The 24,222-nt window shown below is 35.5% G+C and overlaps 4 protein-coding genes across 5 annotated transcripts in view; 3 read left to right on the top strand and 1 right to left on the bottom strand.

Moving 5' to 3' along the window:
* LOC111710439 (mitochondrial inner membrane protease ATP23 homolog) overlaps window positions 1–1,663 on the top strand; it is a 2,608-nt gene extending 945 nt beyond the window's left edge. Inside the window, exons 3-6 of the mRNA XM_023484529.1 lie at window positions 290–397; window positions 685–749; window positions 1,087–1,206; window positions 1,438–1,663. Coding sequence (XP_023340297.1) covers window positions 290–397; window positions 685–749; window positions 1,087–1,206; window positions 1,438–1,528 — 384 coding nt within the window. The 3' untranslated portion in view covers window positions 1,529–1,663. The remainder of the gene's footprint in view (window positions 1–289; window positions 398–684; window positions 750–1,086; window positions 1,207–1,437) is intronic.
* Window positions 1,664–9,664, top strand: LOC111710434 (anaphase-promoting complex subunit 5). Of its 2 annotated transcripts, XM_023484524.1 has the most exons (12): window positions 1,664–1,848; window positions 2,102–2,299; window positions 2,661–2,764; window positions 3,598–3,674; window positions 4,104–4,343; window positions 5,003–5,629; window positions 6,122–6,252; window positions 6,954–7,257; window positions 7,743–7,935; window positions 8,076–8,216; window positions 8,543–8,653; window positions 9,000–9,664. In XM_023484524.1, the coding sequence occupies exons 1-12, from the start codon at window positions 1,687–1,689 to the stop codon at window positions 9,031–9,033; spliced, it is 2,322 nt and encodes a 773-aa protein (XP_023340292.1). In that variant the 5' UTR covers window positions 1,664–1,686; the 3' UTR covers window positions 9,034–9,664. The 2 variants fall into 2 exon arrangements, with proteins under 2 accessions (XP_023340292.1, XP_023340291.1); XM_023484523.1 differs by having other exon boundaries at window positions 8,543–9,664.
* LOC111710448 (uncharacterized) overlaps window positions 9,607–24,222 on the bottom strand; it is an 18,132-nt gene continuing 3,516 nt past the window's right edge. The window contains exons 2-10 of the mRNA XM_023484542.1: window positions 23,334–23,567; window positions 22,409–22,711; window positions 21,682–21,743; window positions 16,379–16,581; window positions 16,164–16,243; window positions 14,187–15,305; window positions 11,979–12,080; window positions 11,682–11,760; window positions 9,607–11,463 (exon numbers count right to left, since the gene is read on the bottom strand). Of these exons, the coding sequence (XP_023340310.1) occupies window positions 10,031–11,463; window positions 11,682–11,760; window positions 11,979–12,080; window positions 14,187–15,305; window positions 16,164–16,243; window positions 16,379–16,581; window positions 21,682–21,743; window positions 22,409–22,711; window positions 23,334–23,567 (3,615 nt within the window). The 3' untranslated portion in view covers window positions 9,607–10,030. The remainder of the gene's footprint in view (window positions 11,464–11,681; window positions 11,761–11,978; window positions 12,081–14,186; window positions 15,306–16,163; window positions 16,244–16,378; window positions 16,582–21,681; window positions 21,744–22,408; window positions 22,712–23,333; window positions 23,568–24,222) is intronic.
* LOC111710438 (F-actin-capping protein subunit beta) lies at window positions 15,909–20,644 on the top strand. The gene is made up of 5 exons (XM_023484528.1): window positions 15,909–16,149; window positions 17,859–18,031; window positions 18,460–18,714; window positions 19,370–19,506; window positions 20,151–20,644. The coding sequence occupies exons 1-5, from the start codon at window positions 15,935–15,937 to the stop codon at window positions 20,196–20,198; spliced, it is 828 nt and encodes a 275-aa protein (XP_023340296.1). The 5' UTR covers window positions 15,909–15,934; the 3' UTR covers window positions 20,199–20,644.

The following is a 24,222-nucleotide window of genomic DNA, read 5'->3' as shown; positions in this document are numbered from 1 at the left end:
CTTCCACACACACACACACACACTTCCCAAATTTATCCCGGCGTTTCCCCTCACAATTTCTCGAGCTATCATTGCATTAGGGAAATGTACCAGAATTAGAGATATTGATGTTGGGGAAATGTAACTGGGGAATTCGTCACTCGGGTGGAGTCCATTGGGTAAAATTGGATTTGATTTGAAGTTGAAATTGAAGTTGAAGTTGAAGTTGAAGTTGAAGTTGAAGTTGAAGTTGAAGTTGAAGTTGAAGTTGAAGTTGAAGTTGAAGTTGAAGTTGAATTTACTTGTTCAGGATTTTGAGAGAGTAAATCGAACACTGAGTCACGAGCTTGTACACATGTACGACTACTGTACTGCACAAATTGATTTCAGTCAGATTGAACACTTGGCGTGTACAGAGGGAGGAAACCTTTATATATAAATTGTGTCTTTAATATGTGAGTCAAGTTCTTAGTAAAACAAAATATTTTTAATTTTAATGAATTGCTGCAAATAATGTCTAAAGGGGCTAAAAATCTAAAATTCAGGTCAGACCTGAACCACTTGATCCCATGTAGGGAAGTGGTGGAGTTCAACCCTGTTTTTATTGTATTGTAGATACATTGTATGCAGGTTGACAGTTAATAATAATAACAATAATAAGAGGTTAAAAATCTAGAAACATTAACTGGTTTCCTACGAGCACAGGTTAGAGCAGCAAATCTAGCAGACTGCAGAGAACCATTAACCCCCCTTCTCAAGGGGGAAGCTAGGGAAGGACTCGAGATAAAATAATGAAGATTGTTATTTTTTAAATTAACAAAATTATTTTTTTTGTTGGAATAAAATATCCAGTGTCCGAATTTAATGAATTTGAGCTGCGACTTAAATCCGCCAAAAACCGGTTTCAATTGAGCCGCGGCTTAAATCTTGAAACATTGAATACAATTATAAGTGACCCAACAATATTTGAGCCACGGCTTAAATTTAAGTCGCGCTCTAATTCTTTAAATTCGGCCTCAGGGGTTTCATTTAAAGAAATAAACAAGGGAGTGGGTGGGATTTTCTGAGAAATAATTACTCCTACTTTCAATATCCCTGTTCTCCTAGTATAGGGTTACGGAACCAGCATGAAGTATGTGTCAAGGACAGAGCAACCAGATCAGTTGTTGTTATTGCAGGAGTCGACAAACAAACCGCGACTAAAACTGTCGACAAAGTTTTCGCAAGGTTAGTTGCATTCTTAGCAAATTTAAACTACACAATTTGATGTATATGTATCTTGTGCGTCAATAATTTTTATAAACTAATAAAATACATATTTGTTTATTTTTTACCTAAAATATATATCTTCGGTGAAATTTATATATTTGTATTAACTGAATCTTTTTAAATGTCGATTGAGGATAAAAAATATTTCAAAATAGTGAATAGACTTTGTTTTTAAATTAAATTATTTAGATGTTATACCGATTTGGAACCGGTTGGCCGACGATGTATCGACAGAACAGACGAACTCAGAGCATTCAAAGAATTCGTTTTTTTTAAATAATCAATCAATCATACCTCCTGCCTCCTCCTCCCTACCAACCACATAGTTCATAAATATAAATCCACATTTAATAAATTTACAAATTTTTATAGGTTTTAGGTACTTTTACAATTTGTTTTCCATGTATTACTAAAGTTTCAGATGTTCTAAAGATAAAGATGCCGAACAACGAGGGAAACCATCCTGGAGCAGAGCAGCATCCTATCCCCGTGGATCGGATCCCTGCTCCGGGTCCTGCTCCGACCTGTATCCCGGAGCAGGTTACTCCGCACAGGATCTCAACACTAGCGTTTATACTGGAGTATCTGCAACCTAAAAGAGTAAGAAATAGTTTTTAAAATAAACTTATCAAATTACCGTTTTAAGCGACTTTTGGGGATTTATGATGATATTTCATGCTTAAATGAAGACATCTTACTATCTCATATCTTGGACGCATAAGAATTTGTTTCTTAACTACAGGATCCTTCCAATTACTAGGTTTTCTTGCTTTGTTGGGTAATTCCTTACATGTGATCTCTCTCTTACCTCAAAACCTTCAGATTAACTTTTCAAAAAGTATATTTGTTTCAGCCGCACAGCCTGGATCCAAGTGATAAGACCCGGATCTGTTTATTCCTGTTGAACCTAATCCAGTTTCCGGATGAGAACCTGAAATCTACCTGCCAGCGCCTGATTCCTAGTGTTCCACGACCTCTACTCGCATGCTGGGCAACCAGGCTGATAGGGATTCAGGAGAAGGGGATTGCAGGGCTCATGGATCTGTTCCAGGCAGGGATTTAGTCTCTTCAAATAGTGAATTTATTTCATGGATTTCTAGGTTGTATAATGAATATGCAATTAATTTTGATTTTTGGCTTAATATCTTTTTTACTACACATATTACATTCCTTCTAATTATAGTGAAATATTCCCTTTTTTGGATACGTGTTCTAATTTAAACTTTTTTCACCCGTTTTGAAAACTTTTTCCAAAAAACTCTGTTTTCCTCTAATAATTATATTTTTTTATAAAAGACGGATTTAAAAACCTAGGGAAAAAACGGATAAGAGAGGGAAAAAGTTGATGATAAATTACCCGCCCCCCCCCAAAAAAAAAAAAAATTATTATTTGAACGGATCTCCTGATTTAGGCTGTAGAGAAGTTAATCCTTGACGCCAAGGTTCTCAATAAGATATCTCTAGTCGGAGTTCTTCTCCGACGAGTTTATCTTCAGTTTGATAAAATGTCTTTCAGGCAAACATTGATACGATTTTGGTTATTTGGTTATTTGGTGAATTAATCTCTAGACCCCAGTTAGGGGCATGTTAAGAATTTCTGCGTAGAGCATATCAGTGGTAATTGATTTTAAACATTGTAGGATTTCTAGCGTTTTTAACTTCTCCCGGCAAACTGTTTCATAAATTCACTACTCTTTGACTAAAAAAATTGGCTCTCAATTTCAGTCTAGATCGCGTGGGCATCAGATTTAGTGGATCTGCAGTTAGACGAGTTAGTCTATGTTCCCCTGATCCGACAATATCAAACCATGTATTACTCTTTACATCATCAGTAAACCGCAGCAATTGTGCAGTAAAAATATTAGTTTGCTTATAACACATAAAATACACAGAGATTGTTTAATTATCGTTTTCCTATCTCACATTTTACAGGTCTTACTGTATTTGTTGTACTTTGATTGGGTTTATTTTGGTTTTGGTTTAAAAAAGGATTGCATTTGTTAGTTTCTACAGGGTTACCCACAAAGTATGAGACGTTCAAGGACGACTGTGTGAAATTTTTTCCCACGCTTAACTTCTTTATTTATTTACAAAATCATTAAAATCCACCTGAAAAGATTATTATCAGATAACCCATGTTTAAATTTCACATTATAATAATTAAAGGTGTTCATGGAAGTCTCATTCTATTAGGGTAACCCTGTCAGTTTATAAAAAGGTTCTTTGAACCATCTTTCAATCTTTGGTTATGGTTGTACTTATTTTGATTCATTTAGTTAGGTTTTCAAGGTATTTTTCACAAGAATATTGTGTTTAGGAAACACCATTTTCAAAGTATAAAATGTTTAGTCAGGTTTCAACTCTACATATACTGTTCTCCTCGTACTTCTCCACAGGGTCGGAGATATTAAATAATCTGGTTCAAGGTAACATAGGATTTGGATGTAAGCTATTCCAGAATCAAATAATATCTAAAGTTTTGGAGAGAAAAAACATGATTCAAACAACAACTGAGGAATGAATTTATACAAATGGCAGGAGTGATTTTTGACTAAACGGAGAACTGATTTTTGACAAATATTGACTGATTTTTGATAAATGGGAGGACTGATTTTCGACAAATATGTACTGATTGTCGGCAAATGGGAGGACTGATTTTTGACAACTGAGGACTGATTTTCGATAAATGGGATGACTGATTTTCGACAAATATGGACTGATTTTCGACAAATGGGAGGACTGATTTTTGACAAATATAGACTGATTTTCGACAAATGTGAGGACTAATTTTTCCCGGAATAAAACTCTTTTATGAGACTGCCTAGTGCGTAGTAATCTTTTTCTTATTGTTTTAGAAGGAAATAATGATTCTGACTGTGAACTGGACTTATCTCTGGACGATTATAATCTCCCAACAGCTCTGCCGTCGGACTATAGATCTCTAGAGACGAAGGAAGAGACGAAACTAATGACGAGACGACAGGCCGACCTGTTTATTGCTCGTCAGGCAAATCTCATCCAACATTCAGAAGGACACGCATTGAGCCCATTGGAGCTACAGCGGGAACTAAATGTGATAGTTAAAACCAATCCAGGTATAGAGTTTATGATAGTCATTAAGTCAAGCTAGGTATTAAGTTTATGTTAGTTATTTAGCCAAGCCAGGTACAATTTGATAATAGTTAAAACCAGGTTCAAGGATTAAGATAGTCAAAGCCAATCCAAGCAGTAAGCACAAGATTTATGATGGTCAAAGGCATCCAAAGTACAAAGATTATGAAAGTCAATAGTCAGAACCAACACAGATTTACGGATCTTGATAGTCAAACCCAACCAGGTGCAAGGACGATGATAGTTAAACCCAACCCAGGTCCTATGATTATGATTGTTACACCCAAGACAGATAGAACAACTGGGTTACAAGGATTGTGAAAGTTCCACCCAACCCAGATACAAGGACAGATAGAACAACCGGGTTACAAGTATTGTGATATTTCCACCCAACCCAGATACAAGGACAGATAGAATAACCGGGTTACAAGGATTGTGATATTTCCACCCAACCCAGATACAAGGACAAATAGAACAACCGGGTTACAAGGATTGTGATAGCTCTAGATATCAAGAACAGATAGAGCAACCGGGTACAAGCATTAAGATAGTTCTAACCAACCCAGGTTCAAGGATTATGATAGTTAAAACAAGCCTAGAAATCAGTATTGCGATAGTTAAGACAAAAAAGATTGTGTTTCAGGTCTTTCTGAGGCGTACTTCCTCTCCTACTTAAACTCTCTCCGTATGCAGGAATTTGTGGGAGCTGTAGACAGTTTGTTCGCTGCATCAAATCATATCCTCTCTTCAACCAACTCTAAACTCTCGTTAGAGGATTCAAGGAAGAGTTTCCGGTACGCGGATCTAAACCTTGCCTCTCTCCACGCTAGGTTCGGACACAACTCAGAGTCTCTAGCGGCGGTGAAAGAGGCGATAGCAATAGGACAAGAGGCTAAGGATCATGCTGCACTACAGCATGCATTATCCTGGTTAACAAGAGTTTCTCCTGGAGATAGTATAGCTCTGCTCCAGCGGAGTATATCTAAGTGTGAAAAGCTTTCTCTTCTATACCTCGCGAGTCTTGGCATGCTTTCTCTCTGTAAACACGTAGATGAGTTCGGAGACAGACCCGGATACATTCTAGACGTCCTGACACGTAGCGCTGTGATTAATTGTAAACACAACCTGATGGAGTTACAGACGAACTCCTTTTTGGTTCGGAGTAATGTCTGGGCGTCCTGGGGCCGACCTATGATGTCACAGACCGTGAATCAACTTCTCCTACAGCTCAACTCAACGGAGAACAACAAAGATGGAATCAACTATCAAGGTGGGTTCAATCCATTCAGTAGTAAAAAGGGAGAAAATAAACTTTTAGTGATCATCGATTTGTCCACCCTGAAACCATTTGTCTTATCAATTATAAATGAGATATCCTTGAATTTCTAACTAAAAAATTATTATTTTTTACTGTAGTTTCTCTATTTAAGTTAGTTTCTAATTTTGGCTGCAATAAAGAACTCGTAGAATTCAACACGTTTTATGAAGATATCTGTTTCATGTAACTCATTAATCTTGTAGAATTCAACACGTTTTATGAAGATATCTGTTTCATGTAACTCATTAATCTTGTAGATGTTTATAGTCTTCAAGCGTTAAATTAAGAGAAAAGGAATATTATGGACATTTTCAATAATTAAAAAGCAATCTGATAAAAGTTATTAATGTCTAGAAAGATATTAAAGTAGCATTAGGTTTTGATAGACCCATTTTTCGTTCCGTTTTAATTTGCATCAATTCTAACTATATCCCACTGTACTAGGAGAGTGTACGGTGCTAGGACTAGTGAATACAGCTCTAAGCCTAGAGCAGGAAGGATACAGAACTGAAGCGGATACACTTATTAAAACTTGTGCAAAACTGTTTCCCTGTCCTACCTCTCAATACTCAAAGGTTTGTTAGATTTATAACTTCAAAATCCACTCCTTGATATCATAAATATGGAAATTTTCCAACGATCCATTTCTGGGTTGAAAATTCTGTGCGTAATTTGGCGTTAAAGCTTGGAGACGCTCTGTAATAAATTGACAACCTAAAAAGATTTTATAACGATTCATAACAAGACTGACTCCAATTCTCGTTTTGTAAAGTCATTTCCATAAAAGTCTAATTTTATTTGAATATAATTCTTAGTTATTTAAACTTGGATACTTCCTGTTCCTTATTTTCCTGAAATAGTTATCAATCTTTCAAATTATGGAATCTGTCGGTAAAAGAATCGAGTTTTAAAAAGAAAAAAACCGTTATTTAGATCTAAAGGGACTGTAAGCGTATTTCAAGTGGCACTCCCTGAACGTGCAAATATGACAATGTCCAATTTACAAAAGAATCCTTTGTCTGATTAAGCATGAATTAGATTTCAATGTATATAATTTTGAAACCCGATTATTTTCAACTGTGGTTTCTCTACAAAACGGACTTGCGCATTTTTACTTTTAAGTCTAGAAAAACAACATTATCTTCAAAACCATTGATTAGCTAAGGGTTTCAAAGGTACCCTTGAGAATCCGGCATCGCCAACTTTGCTCGTAGGTCACTTGAAATTATGCTTACAGACCATATGAAAAAGTTTATTTAATTCAATAATATTTTAGGTTTGGAAAACAGCGCGTGAAAGAATAGAGTTTGCACGCGCTCTCCTGTCTGGGAACTGGGTTCAGGCAGGGAGCGCGCTAGATCTTCTCTTCTCAAACATTCCAGAGTTTGATCTTTACAAAGCTGAACTTCTCTTTAAACAGGGAAACCTGGAGCAATCGAGGGATATTCTCAAAACCATAGTTTCATCCTACTCCAAGGTTGATATGAGCAGGCCTGCTTCTACCTGTACCCTTAGTAAAGAAACCTTGGTCCGAGCCTTGATTATCCTTTCTGATATTCAGACAGCCTGCAATGATCTAGGTACTATCTGTTCAGTTATATTGAAAATATTGTGAGTGTGGAACTAACTATTCTATATTCTTAACCAAGAAAAGTCAAAACTTTTTTCATTTTTATTTTCATAACAAAAAAGATTATTTCTAGAAAGTATCTCATCCAAGCGTGGCGTAGTTATAAAATATCTGTAAATGTATTTTAAATGGTTTAAATTAATTCATTCATTAATTTTTATTTATACACCTTATACATATTGATTTCTTTTTTACACCCTGTATAGTGTATATATTATATTCCGCAAAATTTTGTCTTCGTGGATCCGCCAAAATATTCGGATCCACGGATCCGGATCCAAGGGGCAAATTATCAACCAAAAACTGCAAAAATAAAACTATTTACTCTCAACCTCCAATTCTGAACTGTTGAAAAAAGAGAGAATAAAAGATTTACTATCTCTGACTGATTCATCAAGTTTAAGCAAGAACAAAAACAATTGACTGTATATTCAGGAGGATCTATAGAACACTTGCTAGCTGCTGAGTCCCTGTCTGCTAAGTATAGACTGGAGTATCTCCACTGTCTTATCTGTCTACAGATAGCTAACAACCAGCTAACCCTGGGTTGTACAGCTAGAGCTCTACAGCTGGTTAAACATTGTCTGACATATTTACTAGCTCATGGTACCAAGAGAGATAGGAGCAGGTAACATATTTTCGGTTAAACTTTTTAATGGCATTTGTTAAAAATTGTTGATTCATCGTCTTTTTTAACTGTTAAACTTGTATATCAGGAATGTGGAAATAAGACTTCCATAAAACTCTGATTTAATTTAACTTGTCCAGGGGGTTGTTGATGTTAGCTAAGTGCAAGGTTGCTGCTAGCTCAGACCTAGTTCCTGTACAGAGGAGGATGGAACTCCTGGAGGGAGCTGAGCATGTTGGACGAGCCAAGGAAGGGTTTATCCAGATCAATGATTGGGACAGGTTAGGGTTCATTTCAAATAACTTTCCCCGATAATACACTTTGCAATGGTGCCAGTCAGACTTCAGATTTAAACCACATTTGTCATATTAAGTCCTGTCATCAAGACTGTTTTAAGTTATCGGAAGAAACCAGTTATTAAAAAGCCTTAGGTATTTTGGAATTTTGTTAAATTAACGGAGCTTTTAAAACGTTTTTTTTAATAGTTACACAAAGTTTTGTTTGAAGCCCCTTTGCTGAGAATTGTGCATGAATCATTTTTTTCATATTTTTAGAATAATTTTAGATTATTTTTTATATATTTTAAAAATATTTTTTTTTTTGTCAGGGTTAAGGATTGTTTATATCTGCAAGCACGGATTTATCACACTTTGGTTCTCACAGAGGAGAGAAACCTTGCAGCTCAACAGTTCAAGAAATTTGACGAGATGCATCCTACATCTAGTCCTATACCTCATCTTCTACTTATTTAATATATCCTACATCTAGTCCTATACCTCATCTTCTTCTTATTTAATATATCCTACATCCAGTCCTATACCCCATCTTCTTCTTATTTAATATATCCTACATCTAGTCCTATACCTCATCTTCTTCTTATTTAATATATCCTACATCTAGTCCTATACCTCAACTTCTACTTATTTATTATATCCTACATCTAGTCCTATACCTCATCTTATTTAATATATCCTACATCCAGTCCTATACCTCATCTTCTTCTTATTTAGTATATCCTACATCTAGTCCTATACCTCATCTTCTTCTTATTTAATATATCCCACATCTAGTCCTATACCTCATCTTCTACTTATTTAATATATCCTACATCTAGTCCTATACCCCATCTTCTTATTTAATATATCCTACATCCAGTTCTATACCTATTCTTCTTCTTATTTAATATATCCTACATCTAGTCCTATACCTACCTCATCTTCTTCTTATTTAATGTATCCTACATCTAGTCCTATACCTCATCTTCTACTTATTTAATACATCCTACATCCAGTCCTATACCTCATCTTCTTCTTATTTAATATATCCTACATCCAGTCCTATACCCCATCTTCTTCTTATTTGATATATCCTACATCTAGTCCTATACCTCATCTTCTTCTTATTTAATGTATCCTACATCCAGTCCTATACCTCATCTTCTTCTTATTTAATGTATCCTACATCCAGTCCTATACCTCATCTTCTTCTTATTTAATATATCCTACATCTAGTCCTATACCTCATCTTCTTCTTATTTAATATATCCTACATCCAGTCCTATACCTCATATTCTTCTTATTTGATATATCCTACTTTATCCTCCCTATGGTGCGACTGTTGTCTTTAAACACAAATGTTTATTAAAATCTCTCATACTTTTGTCTGTTATTCTCGTAAATTATATTTATTAAACTTTTATATTAAGGCAACATAAACTGTAAAATACTAATTATTCCATTTATCAACTGTAGAACGCGAACAATAATTGTGATAAACGAAGTTAGACTTCGGATTTAAGGGTCTTCTCTTTTTCAAATATTTGTCTATCAACCATTATATGAATGTGAGTGCATATCTACACGTGTACTAAGACATTTGAGAGTATATAAAAACTTAAAATTGCATCAGATTTAACTTTTTTGCATACAATTTAGGCAAATTAAACTTGAGATTTCGTTACCCAAAAGCTGTTTTTGAGATTTTGAATGAATATTATCTAATGTAACAGAATGTGTATCACAAGAAGGCCTAGGCAGTGTGAGGACGGATGAAAAGAAGTTCATAATCCTAGAAGAAACTTCTCGGGGGGTTCGGGTCACATATGCTGACCGCCGTGCATGTGTTGATGTTGTTGCTGCTGCATACTCTGTCGCACATCAATATTCGTCATCGGGGCCAGCGTAAAGGTCATGGGGGTGAGGATTGGGTTTCCCATACTGGAGTTCGCTACAGAAAAGCTTGATTGATTGATGAGAATTGGCTGACCGGACATAGACACGCTTCCCATCATAGCTACCGGGGTCAAGGACTGGGATAGGTGAGCAGGTGACATTCCTTGCGGAGATAGTCCGAGTTGTGACATGCTGAGCTGTCCTGGGAGCTGGCTAGGACCTGGAGCTGGAGCAATTGCTTGCGGAGGTTTAGGTTTAGTCAGCCTCTGAGGTTTAGGAGTAGGAGGAGGATTAGATCCTCTCAACTCTCCACTGTTCACATAAGCTCTCAAGGGTCTACCTAGACACTTTATACTAGACAGGTATTTCTTAGCTTTACTCCCGGATTTCTCCTCAAACTCATTTGGGGTTAACCATTCATCTCCTAGTAGTATACACTTCCCCTTAGATCCTGACTCATACTTGCTTACATACAAGTAGGCAGCAATAGCCTTGCACCTCACCTGCATCACAGCTCCTATCCTAGACTTCTGAACCTGGTAGGGAGAAGGTTGTTGCTGACTGATTGGAATACTAACATGAACTGGAGTCTGGGGTTTCATCACTGGCTGGGGTTGAGACATCTTCATTTCTTGTTTTACTGCCTGTATCTGTTGATTGGGTGCGCAGGTCTGTATGGAGTTACTTGTCCCCATGTACCCTAGATGGGTTGATGACTGCATAGGCCGCTGAAGGTTACTAGAACTACCGCTAGGAGAAGGAATTCCACTCAGTTTGGAGGGGAAGGGAATCATAGATGAGCCTAGAGAGGTTTTAGAATTAATTTGGGGAACTCCAGCAGAAGAAAGACTGATGAAGGTGGGAGAAAGGGAACTGGCCGAGGACGGGGAGAAGGTTGAGATACTAGATAAAGATGTTGTCAGAGCCGATGTTGTAGTTTTAGTTGTTGTTAAGGTAGGAGGACTCAATATTTCACCAATCTTACCGGGCTGAGACTTTACAGGAGAATTGATTTGTGGAGGAGGTTTCGGAGTCATTCCGTCCTTATTATCCTTGATCTTAGTCTGATCCTCATTGGTTAAACTAACTGGGGTTGTGACAGGATCTACTGGAGTATCCTCCGTAGTTCGGAGTTTATGTTTACTACTATTATCCGACAGTTCAACCTTCCTCCGTTTGGTCTGAGGACTGTCAGAGTCCTTATTCGTTAAATCGGTTGTCTTCTGTTCTGGAATGCTTTTAGTTGGTTTAGCTGAGGTTTCATCTTTCGAGTCTTTTGAAACCTTAGAGGATATCTCAGGTTCTTCATCATTGCATACGTTACATTTACATTTTCTTGCATGGGGTTTCAAAAATCCTGAAAATAAACAAATTTATAGTTATGCATCCTCAATTTTCAAAAACATGGAGATTTTTTACAAAGACACCATAAGATGTATCATAATTTTGTAAAATGAAAACATTCAATATTTTTGTATATTGAGCTTCTTTTATGCCAATAAACCTTAAATATTAGAAAACTAAAAAAAATCAACTCTAAATCTTAAAAATGTTTGTTCTTGTTTTTATTAATACCTGATACAGTTAATGTTTTCAGAGGACCATAATCTGTAGTGATAGAATCCAAATATTTTTTAGATTTACTTCCACACGCCTAAAAAGGAAATAAAAAATTGAAAGAAAAAGACGTAGTTAAAAAACTTTCAAACTCTGTTTTTTTTATCGTAAGTTAAAAATCAATGGTATGGTTACTATTCAGAAAGCATAAAGCATGACCCTTCCAAAAATTGTACATATTGGTACCAATTTTTTACTTATGAATTATTTTTTTTTAATAAATTTTTTCTTAATTTATATTTTAACAAATTTTACTTTTTCATAATCATCTGGAGTTATCCATGAGTTCTTGTAGAGAACACTCTTCCCTTTGGCTCCATTACAGAACCTGGCAAGATGGAGTTCAGCTCGCTTACCCTAAACAATATTTAACTTAAAACTATCAGAGCTGGAAACTATTAAAAAGATGGATTTGGTTAATCTAATTTTAATCCCATGGTGAGTTAATTGTTGGTTAAACCGCAAAGAGAAATGAAATTAAGTAATTCTATCCATTCTTAAAGGTAATAAAAGTGTCTTTTCAAGTTACCCTCCATGCAAAGATGGCAATACCCGATTCATAACGGTACCCCTAAAACCTTTTTCTGATAAAATATAAAATTATATGATATTGTTTATAGCAGTGCTTAGGATCCGCAAGATTTGGGCTTTCTGGATCCGGATCCAAGGGGTAAAATATCAACCAAAAACTACAAAAAATACTCTTTACTCCTAAAACCCAAATCTGAACTTTTGAAAAAAGAGAGATTTTAAAAACTCCACATTTCTGAATGGTTAATCAAGTTTAGGATAAAAATAAGCGAAAAAAAAATTAAACAAAAAATTTTAAATTATTTTTTGTTAACCCTATCCCTGCTGGGGTACTAAAAACCAGGATACGCTGGGGGGGGGGGTCAATTTGCCCCCCCCCCCTCTAAATCCCATGTTTTATGTCCAAATATGACAAATGATACATCATTAGAAAGCTCTTGTGCTCTACTTTTAGAATCTGCAAAAAAATTTGCAAATTTGCGAAAATTGAATTTTTTATCGCAAAATTCAGTTTTACAGTAAAAATGTTTGCAAAAAAAATTTGTCCAAAAAATGACAAATTATACATTTTTGAAAAGCCCTTGACCATGCCATTTCAAATATGCAAAAATTTTTGCAAAATTTTAAATAACCTGATTTTTAATCAAGAAAAACTAAAAATGTGCAAATTTCCTTTGACAGGTTGTTTGCAAAAAATTTGCAATTTTTTTTCGCAAAACTTGTGCAATCCGTTTCCTTATGTCATAGGCTTTCCAAAAAGCTAAATTTTATCAAAATCTGATAAGTGAAAGTGGGTGAAAACAAAGATTTAGTTTGTTACAGGCAAAAACAGTCATTCAGGCAGTGTGCCTGAGGACTCAGGCAGTTAGTATTAAAGCCCGGTTTTAGGCCTAAAGGGAGGGCTTTGGGTATGTAAGAAAAGTCAGAAAATTTCAACAGCCTCAGAGCAATACTTTTTGAGTTATGTAAAAAAAACTACAGGGTGGGGGGTCAAATTGACCCCCCCCCAGCGGGAATAGGGTTAAAAAAAATTCAGTAAATCTGGATGACCTGGATCCGGATCCATTTTTCCAGTGCGGATCCAGGATCCGGATCCGCATCAACATTAAATGGATCCTAAGGTCTGGTTTATAGTTTAGAAAACTGATTAATTTTAATTGCGAGTTCTCTACAAAAGTGACGTGCGCGTTTCTGCTACAGGAAAACAGTTATGAATTGTCAGAATTAACATTGTAAAACCTAGAAAAACGAAAATATCTTCCACATTATTTATCAGATAACGGTTCCCCAAGGATACCGTTGTGAAATGGGCATTGCCATCGTTGCCTGGAGGGTCACTTAAAATTATTCTTACAATCCTACAACCACTTACTGTTAATAAACACTAAATTGACAATCCTACAACCACTTACTGTTAATAAACACTAAATTGACAATCCTACAACCACTTACTGTTAATAAACACTAAATTGCCAATCCTACAACCACTTGCTGTTAATAAACACTAAATTGACAATCCTACAACCACTTACTGTTAATAAACACTAAATTGACAATCCTGCAACCACTTACTGTTAATAAACACTAAATTGCCCGACTCAGAAAATGTTCAACTTCTCTAAACTATTTTTTAGCCTAGTAATATCTGGTGTAACTGTTATAAGCAAAATATTATGGTTTATTTTTAGTAATATTAAGAGGCTATACAAATATATCTTTTTGTTTTTGATTTATTCATTTAGTTAAATTTAAAATATATTTTCCATATATAGGAGTATTAGTTTTACATTTTTATTTTTATTCAAATTCATATTTAACCATTGTCTTTTATTATTTATTAAAATATCATAATTTATTTTATCAAATATAAATAACATCTTGAGATAAAAAATGCTTTTAAGATTATTGGCTGACATGCTTATTTGCACTAACCTTGCATTGAACAGTTAAAACATGCTGACCATTGACCTCAGGTCCTTTTAACGGTCTGCGATACGTTCTCTTGGGAGACTCTAAATAATCATCTAAACTTAGACTAGGTTCTCTTTTGGAGTGGGAATAGCTTTTCTTTGTCCTTTCCGAACCCTTGGTCTCACTTTCAGTATCTTCCGAGTCTAGATCGCTATTATCACTCTCAGAGTCACTTTCACTGCTGTTGGAGAAATCGTCTTTCTTCGCAGGTTCATCATTAGTATCATCAGAACTATCAGACTCAGCCTCACTGCTAGACTTGGATACTTTTCTACTACTTCCTGACTTGGGAGGTCGGCCTCGTCTTTTCTTCAATGAATATTTACCACTAGCTCCTCCTCCACCTAGTCCGTTCTTATTTTGCAGGTAAAAATCTGAATCGTTAGCATCGTCGTTATCAACATCGTCACTATCATCTGATATATGCTCGTACTTAAAAGTGAATGATTCTTCATCCTGATTCTCTGGTTCCTTACTCCCTTTCCCTCTCTTGGTTGGAGTCTTGCCAGGTTCGGTTTGACTACCCCTACCACTGGGTTTCTTGTAATTACTAGAGCTAAATTTATCATAAAGTTTTTGCTGTTGTTTTAGTGCTATTTCTCTGGCTTCTCTAGTTGACTGATTGTATCTAAATGAATCAGGGTCTGATTTATTACTGGCGGGAGACAGCGTCAGGTTCTTAGAGCATCCAGCTCCTGGTAAACCTTTACCAAGCTCTGTTTGTGATAGTTCAACTAGTCCTTTGATCTGCAGTGATCTTGCCACATCGAACAGTGATCTGAGCTGTGTTCTTGGAACTACTGCAGTTCCACTGTAGACATATTTTAATATCTTCTCTAAATACATTCCCTTAACACCCTTTAAAAATATCACAGGGTCACCTTTCAGCTTAGGGATTAAATTGTAAAAATAGTTTGATCTGGCAGAAAGAATAACTTTGTGAGCTTCAAATATTTTTCCGTCCTCGCAGGTTAGAGTTATATCTGTGACGTATCCCTGACTATAAAGACGAAATAGCTCTTCCTGGATTGGTGGGATATTATCATCCTTCAGGGCTACATCGTCACCCATTATATTCTTCTATCCCTAATTAAGAAAGTTGGGATTTATTTTTGCTCCAGCGCTGTGACGCCAGTGTTTATCTCTACTCAGGGTGCAGAGTCGTATACAGGAGTTATTGTAAGTTTCAAGGTTTCAACATCCGTCCATGGGTGTCTTCTCTTTAAAGTTTAAAACTATTTTGTACGAGTTAAATCAAAGTAACAACTTCATATTTCTAATGTTTATCCTTTTTTTCTTGTTTTACACTAATTTCTTTATTTTTCATAAGAAAACAAGAAAATATACGTTTTAGCTTCATAACAGTTCAAAGACGACTATTCTGAGTTATTTCGGTTTAGGTTTGAATTTGTCTCTGATTTTGGAAGATTTTTAAGTGTGTGCCGATAGATAGGGCAAGGGCGTAAGTGAGTCACTAACTATTTAATAATAATACTCCCTCTCTATCTCTTTATTGTTGATAGTGTTTGTAAACCCCTTGAATAAGAGAATAATATGTTTAAATTTCAGTAAATGTATATTTTTCTGTATTTACAGTGGAGAAGACTGACAGAGAGCACAAGTGCCAGACTGTAATAAGATAGTTTCCAATCTGACAGAAATGATAATTATTTAGGGGTTAGTTATAATATTGATTATTTCAGAGTAAAATGTCGGAACAGCAACTGGACTGTGCCTTGGATCTGATGAGACGGTTGCCTCCTCAACAAATAGAGAAAAATCTTTCTGATTTGATAGATCTAGTTCCAGATCTTTGCGAGGATCTTCTCTCTTCGGTGGATCAACCATTAAAGATTGCCCGAGACAAGCAGTTTGGGAAGGATTATCTTCTTTGTGATTATAATAGAGATGGAGATTCATATAGGTATCCGTCCTTACTTGGTAGTAGAGATACTCGTCCTTACTCATTGTCAGAAGTTTTAGAGAATGTCCGTCCTTGCAAAGAAGAGAAATTCTTTCTTACTCAGTAGAAGAGAAATCAACTCTTAATTAGCTGTAAAAATATCCGTCCTTATTTGGTAGCAGCGATATCCGTTCTGAATCCGTGGTAGAGATATCCGTTCTGAATCCGTGGTAGAGATATCCGTCCTTACTCGGTGGTAGAGATATCCGTTCTGAATCCGTGGTAGAGATATCCGTTCCGAATCCGTGGTAGAGATATCCGTTCTGAATCCTTGGTAGAGATATCCGTTCTGAATCCGTGGTAGAGATATCCGTTCTGAATCCGTGGTAGAGATATCCGTCCTTTCTCAGTGGTAGAGATATCCGTCCTTTCTCAGTGGTAGAGATATCCGTTCTTAATCATTAGTAGAGGTATAGGTCCTAACTAAGTAAAAGAATTATCTGTCATGAGCCAAGGTTAGAGATATCCGTCCTTTCTCATGAGTAGAAATATCCGTTCTTATTTATCAGTAGAGATATACGTCCTTGTTCAGTAGAAGAAATATCCGTTCTTGCCCAGTGGTGGAGATATCCGTCCTTATTTACCAGGAGAGATATCCGTTATTACTTAAAAGTAGAGATACCCGTCCTTACTCATCAGTAGAGATATCAGTCCGTAGTCATCAGTCCAGATACCTGTCCTTACTTATTAGTAGAGATATCAGTCCTTGCTCATCAGTAGCGATATCCGTTCGTAATTATCTGTCGAGATACCTGTGCTTACTAAATAGAGATATCCGTCCTTATTTACCAGGAGAGATTCCGTTCTTACTCATTTTTAGAGATATCCGTCCTTTCTCATCAGTAGAGATATCCGTCCTTGCTCATTAGTAGAGGTATACGTCCTAACTCAGTAGAAGAAATATCTGTCATGAAACAGTAGTAGAGATATCCATCCTTACTCAGTGTAGATATCTCTGTCCTTACTCATTAGTAGAAATATTCATCTTTGCTCATTGGTAGAAATATTCGTCCTTACTCATTAGTAGAAATATCCGTCCTTACTCATCAGTAGAGATATCCGTCCTTGCTCAGTAGTAGAGATATCCGTCCTTATTCATAAGTAGAAATATCCGTCCTTGCTCATCAGTAGAAATATCCGTTCTTTTTAGTCAGTAGAGATATACGTCCTTGTACCATAGAATACGTATCCGTTATTGCTCAGTAGTGGAGATATTTGTCCTTAATCAGTAGTAGAGAAATCAGTCCTTAATCATTATTAGAGATATCCGTCCTTTCTCATCAGTTGAAATATCCGGCTTTGCTCATTAGTAGAGATATCTGTCCTTTCTCATCAGTTGAAATATCCGTCTTTGCTCATTAGTAGAGATATCCGTCCTGACTCAGCAGTAGAGATATCAGTCCTCAGTCATTAGTAGATGTATACGTCCTAACTTAGTGTAGAGATATCCGTTCTTACTTATAAGTAGAAATATCCGTCCTTACTCATTAGTAGAAATATCCATCCTTTCTCATCAGTAGAGACATCCGTCCTTGCTCAGTGTAGAGATATTCGTCTTTACTCATTAGTAGAGATATCCGTCCTTCCTCATCTGTAGAGATATCCGTTCTTGCTCAGTAGAAGAGACATCTCAATATCTTGAAAAATTTAATAAAATCTATCAATACTAGATCTCCCTGGAGTAATAATTACGAACCTCCGCTAGAGGATGGAGCTATGCCCTCGGATCGACTCCGGAAACTGGAAATAGACGCGAACAACGCCTTCGATCAGTATAGAGAGATGTACTTTGAGGGCGGAGTGTCCTCAGTGTACCTTTGGGATCTAGAACATGGGTTTGCAGGTACAAGAATCAAGAGAACAGATTTTACTGATACTTTTTATTTTTAAAATTGTTCTTTTAATTTCGCATTTTCACTCAAACTTCCGTCCACGTGATTCCAAGTGACCCTCCAGAAGGCACATTTCCCTGCGGCAAAAAATATTAAGATTTCCTAAACTAGTTTTTCTAATGCGGATTCTCTAGATAGACAATGAATGAATTGGACAGAATTTATCTCTTTCCAAGATATATAACAACGATATCGTCCTCATGTTAGCCCAGATTAAATTCTTTTGAGTACGGCCGTGAATCGGGCATGGAACTCTTAGAAGGCAATGTTATTTTTTTTACGCCGACAGTTCTTTTAAGGAAGAAAATTAAATAAAGCGCTTTGTTAAATCGACATTTACGCGATTAAGAAAAACATTTAACATGCAACTTTTGTTCAGGTGTGATATTAATCAAGAAAGCCGGAGATGGAGATTCCAAGAAGATCAAAGGATGTTGGGACTCTATCCACGTGGTTGAGGTTCAAGAGAAATCTAGCGGACGAAGTGCTCATTACAAACTGACCTCTACCTGTATGCTCTGGTTGCAGACGAACAAACCTCGAAGCGGAACCATGAACCTCGGCGGATCCTTGACTCGCCAGATTGAGCAGGATGCGTCCGTCAGTGAAGCTAGCCCGCATATTGCAAATATAGGTATACACTCTTTACTTAGTTTTCACGATTCAACTGTCAGGACTTGTGTTTAGGAAGCTAGAAAATATGCCACAAACACCTGCATTATTATTATTATTATTATTATTATTATTGATATTTGAAAAGGAAAATGCGCTAAAAATGTTTAGAAATTTTTAATTTTTTCAATGAAATGTGATATTTGTAACTGGATCCGAACCCATCACATTAGCAGACTAACAGAGAGAGAAAGAAAAAGTATGCAGACCTTAAATTTAGAATTTTTAAGATTGTTTCATCCTCCCTACTCGTAAATAAAAGTTAAGAATTTACATTCTGTTAAGTTTTTTTTTCAAGACAATAGAGCTTATACAGTCATAACCAGAAAACTGTAGAATAAATAGACGACATTATAGCATTTCTGAAGTGTTCTGTTGTTGTTTAACGCAAATAGCTTTACTTGAAAGTTATTAAATTACATATTAGGTAAAATGGGTCTGTTTACGTTGCACAATTGCTGTGTCTCATGTTCAGTGCGCTATTAAAAGTCATAACTTGAGTTTAAAAGTCGACTTTTCCAGAGTTTTCTGGTTATCACTGTAGAAAACCTTGTGTGATTTTTTGGAAACTTTTAAACGAAAAAAATCGAAACTTTTTCATGTTAAACTTGATTCAGGTCGATTAATAGAGGACATGGAGAACAAGATCCGAATGACCCTGAACGAGATCTATTTTGGCAAAACTAGGGATATCGTTAACGGTCTTCGTTCCGTTCAACCGCTTGCAGAGGCCAAGAAAACCAAAGACCTTCAGGTAAAAATTCCTTTTAAAAAAATCCTAGTTTTTATAATGACAAGAAAGATATCTAAGATTAAAACTTTTGGCTGGGATATAGCTTAAACCATAGCGTAAATTTTTAAATTGAAGAAATTAAGTAAAAGTTATGTGGAAACGGGGGAAATCCGCTTAAGATGACTGGCTGAAGTGCCCGGCGTTGCCCGTAGAAAAAAAAATTCAATTTTGAAGGGGAAAAAATTATTTTCGAATTATTTTCGATTTTTGAAGAAAAAAATCAAATTTTAGCCTACGTTACTCCACGGGGACCCATGGGTTCCCTCAAAAAATTTCAGCCCATTCGGTCGAGCCGTTTGGCCAGCTATAGCTAAGATATATATATATTAGCTATTGGGGTAAAGGGAACCTACTAAACGCGTTCTGAACAGATCTGAAACACATATGTGTTAGTCTCTGGTTGATAATAATATCTGTTTTACGATTTTGTTGATAATTTCTGAATCTGATAGATTTTAATCTACTGATTTTTCATGACTTTGGTGCTTTTTGTATTTTGTTATTGATAATTGATAAAATCATTGACTTTGGATTATTTTTATCATGATTTTGATTAGATAATCGAGACCTGGATATCGGATAAATTCTAAATGTTTTATGTTCAGGAGGAATTGAGAAAAACTCTATCTCAGAAGTCGGCTGGGAAGGAATAAACTGCCCAAACCCTAATGCACCCTGGTTAGACTGTGATTAACCTCAACACTACACAGTGTACACAAACACACCCAGGCGTCTCATCTGATTTTAGACGCATAGAGCAAATTTATCAAATGGTCGTTCTTTCTCGGATACGTTAAATGCGGGAAATTTTGGTTTACTAAACCGCCGCCATTTTGGTTTACGGCTGCCATTTTCATCTTTTCTTGACCATTCGTACTTTCTTACCCAGACACATGATAATTTATTAATATTAAATATTTTAAATATATTCTACATAATAAAGTTTTCATAAAATTGTTTAAAAGACTTTGTTTTTATTTTGAAACATTTTGCATTGATAGTTATATAGTTTTGATGATAAAGATAGTTGTACTGAAATATTTTGTACTTCCAGTACATGCCATGATGGATGTTTTAATATAATTTTTATGATTTTTTATTTTTATTTCTTTTTAGTATTTTGGTAGAGTGATTATAAAGTGAAAGCGTTGAGTTAGTGTCAAGGGACGAAAGTTCCGAACCTGGCACTGAATGTCAGTCTAGAGCACAAAGGTTTTAGGCATTCTTCCCGTTTTGGTGAAAAATTTAGTACAGTATTTCGAACAGCTTGACGAAGAAAAAGTCTTTTATTTGTAATGAAAACATTTAATCAGATCATTAATATTTCCCGAAGCTATGACGGAAAAAAATATAAAATCCAACATAACTCGATACTAAGATAATATTTAATTTTTTAATATCAATAAACGTCAAAAAATTGTATTCAACAAGTTCTTTCGTCTAATGATCATTCCAAATTGGTGTTCTAAGACTAGCGGAGACTTTGAAAACTAAACATTTTAATGATCGTTTCTGTTGCTTGATAACTTCTACAATTGCAAAAATTAGTTTTGAGGTTGTTAAAAATCCGCATGACTCAAATTAACAAAGATGATTTAATAATCGTCGCTTTATTCCTAAGTTTTTTTCAGGGCCTCCTATACTGTGTAACCAATAGACGAGTTTAACTGTTTATTCTGTTTATCTTCCTTCTTTCTACCATACAGGGTTACCCACAAAGGATGAGACTGTATAGACGACTTAAAACTCCTCAAATATGACGATCCCAAGTTTAAATTAAGTCGTCTTGAATGTAGTCTATAGATGGCTTAATCAATTATTTAAAACATAAAATAAAAAGTTTGAAGTTGCAGAGATCATGAATATACGGTAACAGACATCTTTGAAGTCTCATTATTTTTGGGTAACCCTGTTATTATCTTTTTTCTCAACATGATGAATTAAAATTGAAAATTGTTATAAATAAATAGATTTTAACAATAAATTATGTTTTTGAGATACATAAACAATGCTTGTTGGATTGCACTGTGCCATAGTTTTCATTGAAATGTATGGCTCCGTTCTGATATTTCTCCGGGTAGGTCTACCATACTGCAAGGATCTCTTCAGTGCATGTTTGTTAGCGCCTGTATTTACAGTTTGTCCAGAGCAGCGCAGACATCAGCAAAGATCTCATCAACTGCTCTCTCTGCAGGGATCTGAATGAAAGAGAATATTTGAAAGAAGTATGCAATACCAAACCTATTGTAAGAGAAATATAAGTATTGTTTTACTGTAAAGCTCACACTGTCGATCACTAGATTTGTGTAAAACAGTATTTTGAAAACTAGATCTATTAAAAAAAGACCAAAAATATATAAAACTGTCTTTTAAGATAAGAATATGTAAAACTGACTTTTTCGAACTAGTAATATGTTAAACTGATCTTCAAGAACTAGAAATATATAAAAACTGATCTTCAAGAACTAGAAATCTATAAAAACCGATCTTAAAGAACTGGAAATATGTTAAACCGATTTTTTTAAGAACTAGAAATATGAAAAGTGATCTTTAAGAACTAGAAATACGTAAAACCAACCCGGTCTTCAAAAAAGGTCCTTTAAGAACTAGAAATAAATAAAACCGAGTTTTTAAAACTTTAAATATACAGGGTGTTCCACATCGTTTTGGATCTTTAATTGCTCTAAATTGGGATTTTAGGGACTAATGAGGAAATTAAAATAAATTTAAAAGAATGAATCATTTTAAAAAATGTATAAACGTTAATTGCTTTAAGAAAGTACTAGGTTTGCTCAATTCGACTTGAGACTGCTTAAAATATGTAACTCTTGACTCCAGACCCTACTAACTACAAGATACTAACCTTGGAGCACTTGGATGCGTATGCTGCAATTACGGGCTCAGAGTGCTTGTGGAATGTATCGAGCCTCTTCTTGATCGTCTCCTCGTTATCGTCTACACGGCCGGAGGTCTGACCGCGCTTCAGTAGTCTCTGAGTCATTGTCTCGTCGCTGACCTCGAAGTACAGAATGTGAGCGCAGGGAGCGATCTCTTTCTCGAACTCCTCGCCCTGGGCGACCTCACGAGGATACCCGTCGATGAGGAATCCCTTGGATCCGGAGAGTTTGGCTAGCATGGCCTCGGCCAAGAGGTCCAGCACTACAGCCTAGGGTAGGATTTTAATCAATAAGTGTTCAAAAATAAAACGTAAAACCTTAGATAGTTCAAAAATCAGAGTTCTGTCATAAGAAGAAACCAAAAATCATTGAATTCGTTAAATCTTATAAAAACTGAAAAGATAATTATAAATAGATTAAAATAAGATTAAGTGAAAGAGAATGAGAAAAATATAGAAAAATAGACAATAAAATATAAATTAAGGCAAGGAGTCGAGTAAAATATTTATCAGAAGAGATATTTACAGGGTGTCCCACGAAATATGACAGTTGAGAGACGACTTGTTAAAAAATGTCAGGACTAGGGAAATCTTGTAAAATTATTGTTTCAACAATCATACTTGTAATGTTAAAGTACAGGGTTACCCATAAAGGATGAGACTTCAGAGACGACTGCAAGAAATTTATACTGTCTGTCTCCTTATATTCATGATCTCCTACAACTGCAAGCTTGTTTCTTTCTTTGCCAAATCATTTAATAACCTATTTAAAAGATCTTATTCACGGTAGAAAACTTAACTTAACTTTCGTCATATTTAAAGAGTTTCAGGTCGTCTTTACAGTCTCATCCTTTGTGGATAATCCTGCAGGTTGACGTATGAAAAATGTTACCAGAGGAACTAGTTCTCCCTTCTCCATGATTGCTGTCAACTGCTTTCCTCTCTCGGAGCCGGATCCAACTTCCTCTCGGAGCAGGTCCCCGGAGGAGAGATGAGTAAACCCGTACTTGGCGACAATCTTGTCGCACTGGGTTCCCTTTCCACATCCAGGTCCTCCCAGAACCCAGACAATTGGTAGTTTCGCCTCCTGGAGAGGAGTTTTGTCAATGTTAGCTCTCTCAACTGCCTGGAATAAAAAAGATGTTTTTTTTAATTCTAAAATGAAAATTCAAGAAATTACCACATTTTAAGAGTCACAACAAAAATCTGAAATGTTTATCCTATTTCAAGTGGTAATTGAATTTTTGCTAGAAACCATTTTTTATAATCTCTTTATCTTAAACCCCCAATGTCGCAGTCCTTAGACATTTCAAATTATGAAGTCTGTTAGAACTTAGATAAAAATAATCTAAGCTTGAAATATCGGAGGTTTTCACCATCAGGTTGCAAAGATATAGGAATAGAAAATTGTATTTTGGGGCAATGACTTAATTCTTTTGTAAAATCATAGTTTTGAATTTTTCTAGTTTAAATCTTTCATCAGAGCTTAAGCATTTTGACAACTCGTAGAGCATTCAATTTTTTAATGAGATTAATATATAAGATTCAAGTGACTCCATTTTTTCGAAAAGCATACATTCGATTCGAAACGGTACCCTTTCAAGCTTTTTCTGATTAAACATGCATGAAATATCCATGTTATTTTTAAAGATTTATTATTTATATTGCATGAAATATCCATGTTATTTTTAAAGATTTATTATTTATATTGCATGAAATATCCATGTTATTTTTAAATATTTATTATTTATATTGCATGAAATATCCATGCTATTTTTAAA

Source organism: Eurytemora carolleeae, unplaced genomic scaffold (genome assembly GCF_000591075.1).
Source record: "Eurytemora carolleeae unplaced genomic scaffold, Eaff_2.0 scaffold973, whole genome shotgun sequence".
NCBI classification, from domain to species: Eukaryota; Metazoa; Arthropoda; class Copepoda; order Calanoida; family Temoridae; genus Eurytemora; species Eurytemora carolleeae.
This window is presented reverse-complemented; position numbering and strand designations above follow the sequence as displayed.

Excerpts from the sequence above, each read along its gene's own strand:
- LOC111710434 (XM_023484524.1), top strand. The coding sequence starts at position 1,687 with ATGCCGAACAACGAGGGAAACCATCCTGGAGCAGAGCAGCATCCTATC. Across the intron at positions 1,849-2,101 it reads AGTATCTGCAACCTAAAAGA|CCGCACAGCCTGGATCCAAG; the intron begins GTAAGAAATAGT and ends TATTTGTTTCAG. Across the intron at positions 3,675-4,103 it reads ATTAAATAATCTGGTTCAAG|AAGGAAATAATGATTCTGAC; the intron begins GTAACATAGGAT and ends TTATTGTTTTAG.
- LOC111710438 (XM_023484528.1), top strand. The coding sequence starts at position 15,935 with ATGTCGGAACAGCAACTGGACTGTGCCTTGGATCTGATGAGACGGTTG. Across the intron at positions 16,150-17,858 it reads AGAGATGGAGATTCATATAG|ATCTCCCTGGAGTAATAATT; the intron begins GTATCCGTCCTT and ends TATCAATACTAG. Across the intron at positions 18,715-19,369 it reads CCCGCATATTGCAAATATAG|GTCGATTAATAGAGGACATG; the intron begins GTATACACTCTT and ends AACTTGATTCAG.